This window comes from Glycine soja, chromosome 17, assembly GCF_004193775.1.
Source record: "Glycine soja cultivar W05 chromosome 17, ASM419377v2, whole genome shotgun sequence".
NCBI classification, from domain to species: Eukaryota; Viridiplantae; Streptophyta; class Magnoliopsida; order Fabales; family Fabaceae; genus Glycine; species Glycine soja.
Window position 1 is genome coordinate 27,175,918 of NC_041018.1, and position 11,065 is coordinate 27,186,982.

Genomic DNA, 11,065 nt, shown 5'->3' on the forward strand with positions numbered 1-11,065 from the left:
GATAAAGTCAATGAGAATATAAAGAACTTAGTCTAGTCCATGCAAGATACACCAAAATAAGTCCATGCAAGGTTTTTTTTTTTTTTTACCTATGTAGTATTTCTAAATATTATGAATTCCTATTTAATTTTTTATTCTTCAGAGATTGCCGAAGCCAAAATCATATTTAAACTATAAATAAACAGGAGTTATGAACACGTGTAAATCAAGATTCAAATAATAAAAAACACAAAAGGGCGTTTTGGTTCGAAGACCACTAAATAAATTGACTACAAATCCACTAAATAAGTTGTATCTAATCGTCCAGTGAGCAAATTATAGTATTATAGTATTTTTTTTTGGGAAAAATATAAATTATATTAAATCCAAAATGATAGTAAATTATAGTATTTTTTTTTCCTATTATTCGGTTTCAACTTACCTTTGCTTTTTACCGTCGATCCCTTCTTCTGACTTCAGAGTCATTTTCTTTCAAAACTTTCCCAAAAATGGTGCTAGGATTCAAGCTTATTGGATCAGAAGTCTAAATCTTTTCATCTAATTGTAATTCCCTTTATTAAGAAGCATCACCGAATGAAAGGAACATTTTTATTTCAATCAGCTTTGATTGCTGAGGTGCTTCATACAAAAAATCTATTCATAAAAATGGTATACTATACACATCATATATTCATAACTCAAGATACCAAACTCTAACAGGTTTTATTTAGCCTTATTAGACAATCATCTACAACCTTTCATCAAATACGAAGAAGGGCTTGAGAAGCTCATAGCTGAGGATTTGCTGTTTTCATCTCTGCCTGGTGTTTCACATTCACTAAAGTCAAGTGTGCGTCGCTCTATCTGCAAACAAAAAATTCCATTCAACCATAAGAATCCACAAGAAAAAATTGAAGAGTCATTTAGTTTGAGAAAAATGTTCTCTATTTTCATTTTCTGAATAACAAAAAATGTCGGGTTTTTTTTTCACTTTGTTCATATTTTCAAAATTTTGCATAGAGAACAGTAAAAACAGAAAACAACATTCACTATTTTCTGAAAGTGAAAATAGAAAACATTTTCTCAAACCGATTTATCTGGAATCATCTATGTAATTCAGTGAAAATGCATAATATTCGGATAGGGATTGTCTCTTGCATGATCACAGGAGAGAGACACAACAAAATCACTTCCAACTTTAACAGATATAAAACTGTCTTTTACTCTTTCAAATAGATTTTTGTCATGTAAAATTAAAATATCCAACTATAATGCATAAGGTGATCATTAAATCCAGCTTTACCAAAGCATTTGAAGGCAACTGAGAATGGTTCCCAGACTGATTGACAGGATAATTATTTTCATGGTCCTTATCCTTGTCGTTTTCAGATGCATCTTTTGGTAATGCTTTGGGAGTTTCATTTCCTAAAATCTCCTGAGCATTGGCATATGTGGCAGCAGTTTGTTCACTGATATGTTTCAACAATCCGAGTGCATCATAGCTTCTATCACCTGGACTCATAAAATACCCAAAATCCTGTAAACATGTTCACGGATTTTAGCACAGTGAAAAACTGAAACCTAGCACAAGACCAAGAAAGTAGTTATCAAACAAAACCTACAGTACCTCAATTGTAATTTCAGTATCAAGTCTGGGGCTAGATAGAAAAGTGTTGAAGAACCAAGGGGATTTCCACGCAGAAGGTGTTCCAAAAGGTGTTCCACCAAAGCTACCATCAAACAAACAAGCAGACAGTCAATTGCAGTGAGAGAATAACTTGTGAAAATGCGAAAAAATTCCAAGAGTATTAATGCAAAAGAAGAACAAGAAATGTAAAGAATTTTACATGCTACATGTTTCAAAACCACCATCTTTTCTGGTTTGTTCCCCTGAATTGTCCCCTGGAGCTTGAACACGAGTAACAGCAACTGAAAGTCCTTCATGCTCTTTAGCGCGAACACAAGGAGAACAAGAATTAACCCTTGGGCATGGATTTTTAGAAGATAATTTCAAATGGCCACTCTGATTTGAAGCTGCTTCCAAGGACTTGTTCAAGCCTTTTGTAATTTTAGCACTTGAATCCAGACCTCTATCTGATTTTAAACCAACTTGATCAGGAGAAGACAGTGACAGGTCATTCATATCATGTTCGACCAAAATTCCAGATTGTTGTTGCTCCTGATAAATAGAATAGAATAAAGCGAAAAGTAATTTATCAATGAAAAGAGTAAATATTTCTAAATTCCACATAATAATTAATTACACCAACAAAAGATGAAGAAGAGTACCAAGAACTTACAATCTCAGTAGTCTTCATTTTAGAATCAAGAGGTCGTTGCTTGACATTATGCTGAGAATTGCCGTCAACAGTATCTCTTTGAGAGTTCTTTTCATCCAAAGTTGCAGATTTAATTGGGGAACAATTCATTAATTGTTCCCATTTATAAGTGTGTCCACAATTTTCTTTATTATCATCATCAACAGATGCCCTGCTGTTCTGTTTTTGCAATGGATATGAATATGAAGGCATATCTGCTTTTCGAGTCTCATTGTCACCAAATGCAGCAACCAAACTGGAAAAGTTTCTGGTAAACGTAGATGATGCCATGTCAGTCTCAAGTTTCTTATCCATTCTTTTATCTGAGAGTGGTGACAACAAATCTCGGGGTCGTTTCTTTAATATGGATGGTGTACCAGTAAAAGTTTTAGCAGCACTTTTTAACAGTGCATCTGGACTATCATCACAAGAGGGTGAGTCCCACAACCTAAAAGGAGTAAGACAGTTCATAGATGACATCATAAACTGGCGGATACCCAATGGACTAAACTCTTGCTGCATATCACTCCCAGATTGTACAAGATCACAACTGAAGAAAGGAATATCCAAACTTGGAAAGCGGGGAGGTTCATAACATAGAGATCCTGAGCCCTCCTTTTCTGTATGCACATTTGTTTTTTCAGCTGTTGGATTACAAGTTTGCTTAGCATCTGATCCACAGCCAAAATTATTTACAGGGACCAATTTTGAAGTACCCTTCAGAATATCATGTGGCTCTTCCATTACTGCACTACCTACCCCATCAACACAAGAACTGGATATGTTGTTGACATAAGTGAAGTTAGCACATGCTCTGGAGACAAAGTGGTGATCCTCCATCCCAAATAATTGATTGCCGTTGGCAGTAGGCCCCAACCTATCATCACTAGCAGAAAGTACTAGAGGGACAGATTGGGAGGATGAAATTCCTTTATAATTATTAGAACACTGAGGACAAGTTAGCTGTGAAGTTGAGGTTCCACCAGTTTCAGATATCTGGATATTACAAGATTGACAAAATGAAGTGCATCCAGAAAATTCAACTATATCATCACGTTTATTATAATCTACACGAGGGAAACACCCATCATTCATTGCGTCTGAAAACAGGACTCTGCAGCATTCATCATCAGATATCAACATGTGCTCTGGTTTTAGAGAATCCATAGATGCAGGTCCCATGGACGTTGAAACACCTAACTCCACTGAAGTCTGAAATGGAGCATTCACCATGTCACAGATTTCACAAGGAGCTATAAAATCTCTTTGCAACTCCGAGGATTCCTGCCCCAAGACCATTGATGAAACATTGGGTAAGGAATGTAAATTGAACTGGCAATCCCCACAAATGGAATTTCCAGGTTCATGTGACTGTTGCTCAATGAATTGAGAAGTGCAAGCCTCTTGGTGAGCAATTTCTGGGATGCATATAGTAACATCATCAATTGATACATAATATGGCTCTGAACAAGCTCGACTCGGACTATGATCCTTTCCAAGACTACATTCTTCATTTGGCCTATATGCCTCTCCAGTTTGCAAGTCAACACTGCTCGGACCTGTAGCAGATGGAAAGTAAACAGCATTAGCTGAACCTTGGCTGCAATCTGAAACTTCCTCTCCTTCAGTCGACTTGGGACCATTATCATCTCTACTACACTGCAACCTTGTTGGTTGATTCAAATTTCCAGCATGAGGAACAGATTCAAACTGAGTAAGCAGGCCTGATGCCAAATAAGAATCCAATTTCTTTTTGACAGAACTGTTCCAGTGATTTTTAATAGCATTGTCTGTCCTGTTTCAACAAAAGCACAAGTATGTCACAACTTTACACAGACGATTAAGAATGAACTAAAATTGTACTTGAAAAAAACAGGCACACCGATGCTATAATTTGGATCCTCAACAGTTACTACAGATATCCTTTTAGGAGAGACAAAAGATAAGAACTAACTGAAAAAGTTTAATTTAAATTTTTTATTGTCTTTCTCATGACCTACAATACTTTGGGGATCCAAATCCCTGGTGAAAGCCTTAACATTAATAAAATAGAATTACAACTCCACATGGAAGTGGCTTGACAGCATGTTCGCTCTTTAATAGAAAAATAAATTAATATGTAGATACCTTCCAGGAATGACCTTCGACAATTCGGCCCATTTGTTCCCAAAACTCTGATGATAATGTATTAGAGCCAACTCCTCTTCCTGAGTCCACGCTTCCTTTTTTATAGTAGGATCAAGATGATTAACCCACCTACCAAGATTTTACAAATTATATTAGTAAAAATGAACATCAACAATAACAACAATAACATATCCCAATAGATGAGGTTGGCTACATAGATCCCACAATGTCATTCGGATCAGTTAAAAACCAAATGAATGAACATCAACCCTCCAAAATTACTTCAAGAAGATAGACACTCCATCCAACATGAATTATGAATGAGACTTGTTGACAATTATTGGTTTAGGGCTGGGTTAGGTTAGGGACAAAGAAAAGAGAGAAGGTGGCTGGCTCAACTTGACAATACTAAAGATATTATAGACCAAAGCATTAACCCTTTTATATTAGTACTGAACTCTTGATCAAATAAGGAAACAAATTATGAAAAATATTCCTTAGTATAAAATACTCTATTATTTATATTATTAAAATGAGCATCAAGAACAATAGTAGTCTTATCCAAGATTCTTAAAATATTCTTAACTCGAGATTCCTACACACTTCCAAACCTCAATAGTAGTCTTATCCAAGATTCTTAAAATATTCTTAACTCGAGATTCCTACACACTTCCAAACCTCAATAGGAATACCATCTAGACCAATCATTTCACCACTATCCATCCATCATCCTCTTAAGGACCTATTTTACCACTCCAATCTGAATTCTACGGTGGTAAGCCAAATTCTGTTTGTCCTCCTACATTACTAGTCCTTCCCTATTACAAAGTCAATCCCAGTCCATCATCAAAATGCTTATAAAAATATTAAAATAACTCTTAGATCTCTTTTTTATATCTTGATTTGTGACCAAAACTTTCCCTACTTCATCCTTATTCCTTAATACATCTCACTTGATTCAAATCTCCCATTTTTCATTCTTTATTTTTGGCAAGCTTATATATCTTAATCAAGATCTTTGTAAAACTCTTTAAAACCTTTATATCATGCTTCATCCATAACTCATCTCATTTCTCGCATTTGATACCTTGACCATTTTTTTAGCATTTTTTGTTTCTAACCTTGCCTTAATACTTTCATTCCATCACCATGATTTCTTATATCTTAGCCAAAAGCCCCAAGACTGCTCTAGCAACCTTCCTAATCTTCTAAGACATCTCATCACAAATAAGGTTAGCATTAACTTGTAATTTCCAATTACCTTCCTCCAATAATTTCATCTTAAAACTCAAATGATCTCCCTTGATTCCTGAAATTGTAACTTGTTGGTTTTTCTGTTTGACTTTTGAATGAAAATGAACCTCATCCCTCTAAAATTACCTCAAGAAGATAGATCCTCCAATATGATTTATGGATGAGGCTTGTTGAGAATTATAAGTTTAGGGTTAGGGAAGAAAGAAATGATAGACGATGGCTAAAGTTGATAAACTGGAATTATTATTGATAGATAATATGTGATACACAAAATCAAAGCACTAAACCTTTTATATTTTTTTTTTTGATCAGCAAAGATAAATATATTAATAAAATTTTATATTAGTACTAGACTCTTAAAGAAAATATTTCTAGATATTCAAAAACTATCCCCACAAGCTAAAGCCGCTTACTGAGCTGAAAGCATCTCAGAGATAAACATTTTTAAAAAGGTATTGGCAGGGTGGATGGAATGAACATCAGCCTGAAGAGCTTGTTGGAATGGTGCTGCTAGAGATTAGAACCCACAGCTTATGAGGAGCAAATCCAAGTATTCAAGGGGGTCCAAAGTATTTGGTGGTACAACAATGTAGGTATTGAGAAAAGGACAATGATGTAAACTTAACAACTAGTTACATACATAAAATTCTCTTAAAAGATACAATAACGATATAATGAGATATTTTCTAGATATTCTAACAATGAGGATAAAATGATCTAAAGAGAAAAAATTATTTGTGAACAAAGATACTCCAATGAATACAGGAAAGAATTAGTAGAAATCCAATCCAATACCTTTCTCGACATTGCTTACCAATACGTCCAGGTAAATGTTGTGCTATAGTTGACCACTTTTTAGGCCCATGTTTCTTCACCAATTCAATAATTATTTCATCTTCCTGTTTATATTTGGATTAAACAAGCATGTTAATAGTAGATATCTAGCTAGAAAGTTGATAAGAATGGAGGCAACAATGATTGAATTCTAGACAATATGATCAAATAGGTTCCAATACCATGTTGATAATTATCCGTTTAGGGTTAAGAAAGGAAGGAAAAGGGAAAAAGAATAACTTCAATATGTAGAGATAAAATTAGCACAAAAAGAAATGGAAAGAAGAGAATACCTCTTTAGACCATGGACCTTTAACAAGTTCAGGATTTAAAACTTTCTGCCACCTATGTAGGCATTGCACATCAGTTCTATCCTTGAAACATTCAGCTACAAACACGTATATTTGGCAATTAGACAGGCAAACAAAAAACATTATGAAAAACTTGGATAAGCTAAAAATCAGTGTGACCACCGCGACATTGAGGTGTGACGCGACGCACCCTTCAAGAGCGGCGGCACACCTCCGCAATCATGCACGATAGCGGCACTATTAACTACTATGGGATTAGGAGAGAGTTGATATTAGAAACTGACCAGGGAAAATAAAGTGAATCCCTCCCCATAGAATACATAGGTTTTTATTTCATTTAAATCAACTCAACAAATGTCTAATTGAAGAAAGCTCATTTCAGGTATATAAAGTAAGTATTGGAGACATCCAAATTGATTTAAGCACACACTGGATGCTAGTGGCAGTGAGTCAAGAATAATTATATGTACAATCGAAAAGTACAAATTGAAATCAATATATTACCAATTTTTTTCCAATTTTTTCCTTTGAATCTCTCAACAGCATTCCGTAAGGTATCATCCTGCAGGACAAAAAATAACATGACTTACACTTTTATTTTATGTATAATTATCATTAAAGTTTAAAATCTTCAAAATTAAAAGGAAAAAGAAAGGAAAACATTACCAACCAAGCTATAGAGGGATAAGCTTAGCTACATATTTTCTAGCATAAGTAAACCATTTCCAAACTTAAGAAAAACTAATTAGATTAAACTATCCAAAAAATTACCTCCTCCGGTGTCCATTGCCCTTTTGTAGAACGCCTTGTAGGGCCAGTAGTCCTCCTACAAATAGATATTTTATGGTTGGCAAAAACTCACTTAACCTCACCATTAGTGTCTCAAAGAAGAAATAACCTAGTGTTTTTACCAACTTAACTGAACATTTTCAATTCAACAGAAAGAACAGTATAAAAAAGGCATGAAGGTAAACTAGAATTTTGAAAGTATTTCAATTTCAAACCCCAGTCGATAAATAATGTAGTAATTTTGAATCTAGAAAATAACATTTTGATAAATCTTACCCACAAAACATCCCTTTAGAAGGAATATAACTCTCTAAAGATAAACATGTCAACAGTTAAAAGGTTGAAAAGCACCAATCATTGACAAAAATTGCCTTATAGCGATAGAGACACAAAAGGAGCATCAATAATAACCTCTCACTCTAATTTTTATTGCCAAGGGTATAATTGGAGGGGAAATATAATTTATTTTATTTCTTATCGAGAGAATCCTAAAACATTACAAAATAATTTCAATCAAAATAATCTCTCAAAAGGAATGGTTGAAAGGCTGCATAATAGTCATTAGTCTCTCAATTAAAATAGTCTCAATTCAAAATGAAAGTTTTCTCCTTCCCCTCCAAACTCCCTCATCTAGACAAATCCTACTAGTTTTTGTTGTGTCCTAAGCTCAAAAGAACAAATGTATTATAAAATAGTGTAAGATTTTGAGACAGGTTTTTCAAAATTACCCATGTAATGCTCTAACTTTCTGAGCACCATCAACTTGCCCATGAGATGGAGCAGCCATGCTCTGCTCACCGTCCATAGGTTGTTGGCATAAAAATAAAAGCACATACCCCAATTCTCACGGGATTGCAACTCTCTTCAAAGTTGGTTCTCCAAATCATTATAATCCCTTTCCAAGGGGCCGCAGGAATAAACTGCACAAAACTAACTGAAGAGAAAAATCAGAACATATCTTCTACAAAATAAACTAGCCAAAAAGTAATTCAGAAATTAAAAAAATATATAAATAGATACTGGTGTCCTAATACTTGGACTGTACTAGATATTGGTGTCCTAATACTTGGACTATACTAGATATTTGAGTTAACTGAATTTTTTGTCAAACACATAATTTAGAATTTTAAAAACAAAAGAAACTTCAACCTCAACTATGAAAAGAGAAACAGTGCAAGAGTTTTTTTTTTTTCAGCAAAGGTTAGTTTGTTAGAATGTCAATTTTTGTTAGCAGAGGGGATCGAACCCACAACCTTTCCCTTCTTTCCTTCTCCCATAACCATCCAACCCACATTTACCTTATATGTCCCAACAGTGCAAGAGTTTAAACCCAAAAGGGAACAATTGACCCAAGAAGGTGAAAACAAATCCAACCTCACACCAAATTCCAGGAATTGTACCTCTCCATCACCACCAGTCACCTCTCTCTCTCTCTCTCTCTCTCTCTCTCTCCCCTTTTCTCTTTTCATTTTTTCTCTCACTCTCTTTCTAGGTTTTTACAATCTATCCTCAAACCCTCTTTGATTCCCCTGGTTCAATCAGAAAGTCCTCAAACAATACACAAACGGAGACGAAGTCCATTCAAAACAATACACGCAAGAAACAAAAAAGAACAAATAAAACACATTCAAACGGAAATAATCAGAAAACAGAAGAAAAGAATCGTGCAAAATGAACTCTAAAAAACTCCTAATCACAAATTCATTTTCCTACAATACCCCACATCTTTATAACAGATTAGATAGTCCAATTATTTTTTCAAAGTTTCCATAAACCCATTTCCAAGAACTAGTTAACAAAATTAGTAGTGTTCCAAGTTTCTACTTACTCCTCTCTCTGTCATCTAATAAGTTTCAAGAATCTAAAGCCCATTTATACAATACCCAGAAGAAGAAGAAAAAGAACAAATAAAACACATTCAAACGGAAGTAATCGGAAAAAAGAGGAAACGAATAAAGCGAGGCGGAGACTCACCTTAGCGAAGGATCGAAGATCGAAGCGGTAGGCATTTGCAGATCCAAGAAGAAGGTTTGAAGAGTGAACTGTTGCAACGCTCAGAAATGGAAGAAATGCTTAAGAGAGAGACAAGAGAGACAGAGAAATGGTAACGTTAGAGTGCTTTCGTTTCTATCTATTCAAACGTGAACGGGCGGACTCGCGAAGTTTCAAACCCTATGCGATGCGATATTGTTGTTGCCTCGAACAAACATAATGCTATGGTTCGTTTCGTTCCATTAATTTAAGAATAAAAGATGTTACATTTGTCGTCATGCGAGAAAATAGGTTATTTTCTGAATATTTTTATAATTATAAGGGTCAATTTTACCATGGACCACATTTATTCAGAACCATTGGATCAATCTAAGCTGTATTATTTTATTATGCACCATTTGCATCAAATTTTTCCGTTTCTCTTCCTCTCCGACAATCCCTTCATCTCAAAGTTCCCTCGCTTCTGGCAAGCCTCCACCTCCTCCAACGACACTCCACAGTTTTCCTCAATCCCCCGTCGATCCTATTGTCATCTTCGATGTTGTCACCTTCCTCACCTTCACCGTGAAGAATGACATTAATGTTTTGCCACAAAGAACGGGGAGCAACTCTAACTATAGGATTCTAAGATTCCTAAAGAAATCATAGAACACTATGCTCGTAGAATTGTCTATACCCACTAATAACTTATGTACCTCCTTGTTATTAATGAAAGTTTTCACCAATATGGGATTATCATGGTTTGGAACAACTATCTATGTCTTTGTCGTCAAATATCAAGGGCAGAGGTCATCTTTTGATCAACTCATGGTTTCTTCCACCATGTGCAACAGTCAAGATTTCTCTCGCATGCCTTTACAAGCATTGTCTGACGGTCCTCCTGTTAGAGATAGGGGGAGCAACATGAAGATCGAGATTAAGAAGAGTTTTAACTTTTACATACCCAACTCCAGATTGAGGAATTTGTATTGCTTATTATTATCCTTAGTCAATTTGTGTGCACATCATGCATCATCATATAGAAATAGGAAAATAGTTTCTAAAATAAGAAAAATCATATGTGCTATATAACTCATTGGTTTAATCGATTACCACATGCGTATAATCGATTACATAAGTCTTTGATAACTTGTAGAGAAATCATGTCTCTAGTTTAATCGATTATCATATATTCATAGTCAATTACACAACTCAAATTGAGATCATGATTGTTTTTCGAGTTTCTGGTTTAATCGATTGCGAGGATATAGTAATCGATTACATCATTCTTGAAAGTGTTCCCAAAAGTGATCAAGAACACTTAATCGATTAAATCAAGAGTGTAATCAATTACATTGTTTCTTGAATGTTTTCCAGGAACCCCTCGTCGTCCCTGTACCCGAAATAGATGGGCTGCGCTACACAGCGCATAAGCTTGTCTCCCCTACTCCTCTTTCTGGTTATGCCATTACCAATCACGGG

At 35.0% G+C, this 11,065-nt stretch overlaps 1 protein-coding gene across 3 annotated transcripts; it reads right to left on the reverse strand.

The window, feature by feature from the left end:
• Positions 1–568: 568 nt before the first annotated feature.
• Positions 569–9,830, reverse strand: LOC114393491 (transcription factor MYB3R-1-like). 3 transcript variants are annotated; one of them, XM_028354852.1, is made up of 12 exons: positions 9,587–9,830; positions 8,341–8,532; positions 7,595–7,649; positions 7,328–7,385; positions 6,806–6,900; positions 6,474–6,577; positions 4,425–4,553; positions 2,280–4,092; positions 1,827–2,158; positions 1,607–1,709; positions 1,283–1,516; positions 569–843 (listed from the first exon to the last, which is right to left on the reverse strand). In XM_028354852.1, the coding sequence occupies exons 2-12, from the start codon at positions 8,415–8,417 to the stop codon at positions 724–726; spliced, it is 3,120 nt and encodes a 1,039-aa protein (XP_028210653.1). In that variant the 5' UTR covers positions 8,418–8,532; positions 9,587–9,830; the 3' UTR covers positions 569–723. The 3 variants fall into 3 exon arrangements, with proteins under 3 accessions (XP_028210653.1, XP_028210652.1, XP_028210650.1); XM_028354851.1 differs by having other exon boundaries at positions 8,341–8,542; XM_028354849.1 differs by having other exon boundaries at positions 8,341–8,546.
• Between the last annotated feature and the right edge of the window lie 1,235 nt (positions 9,831–11,065).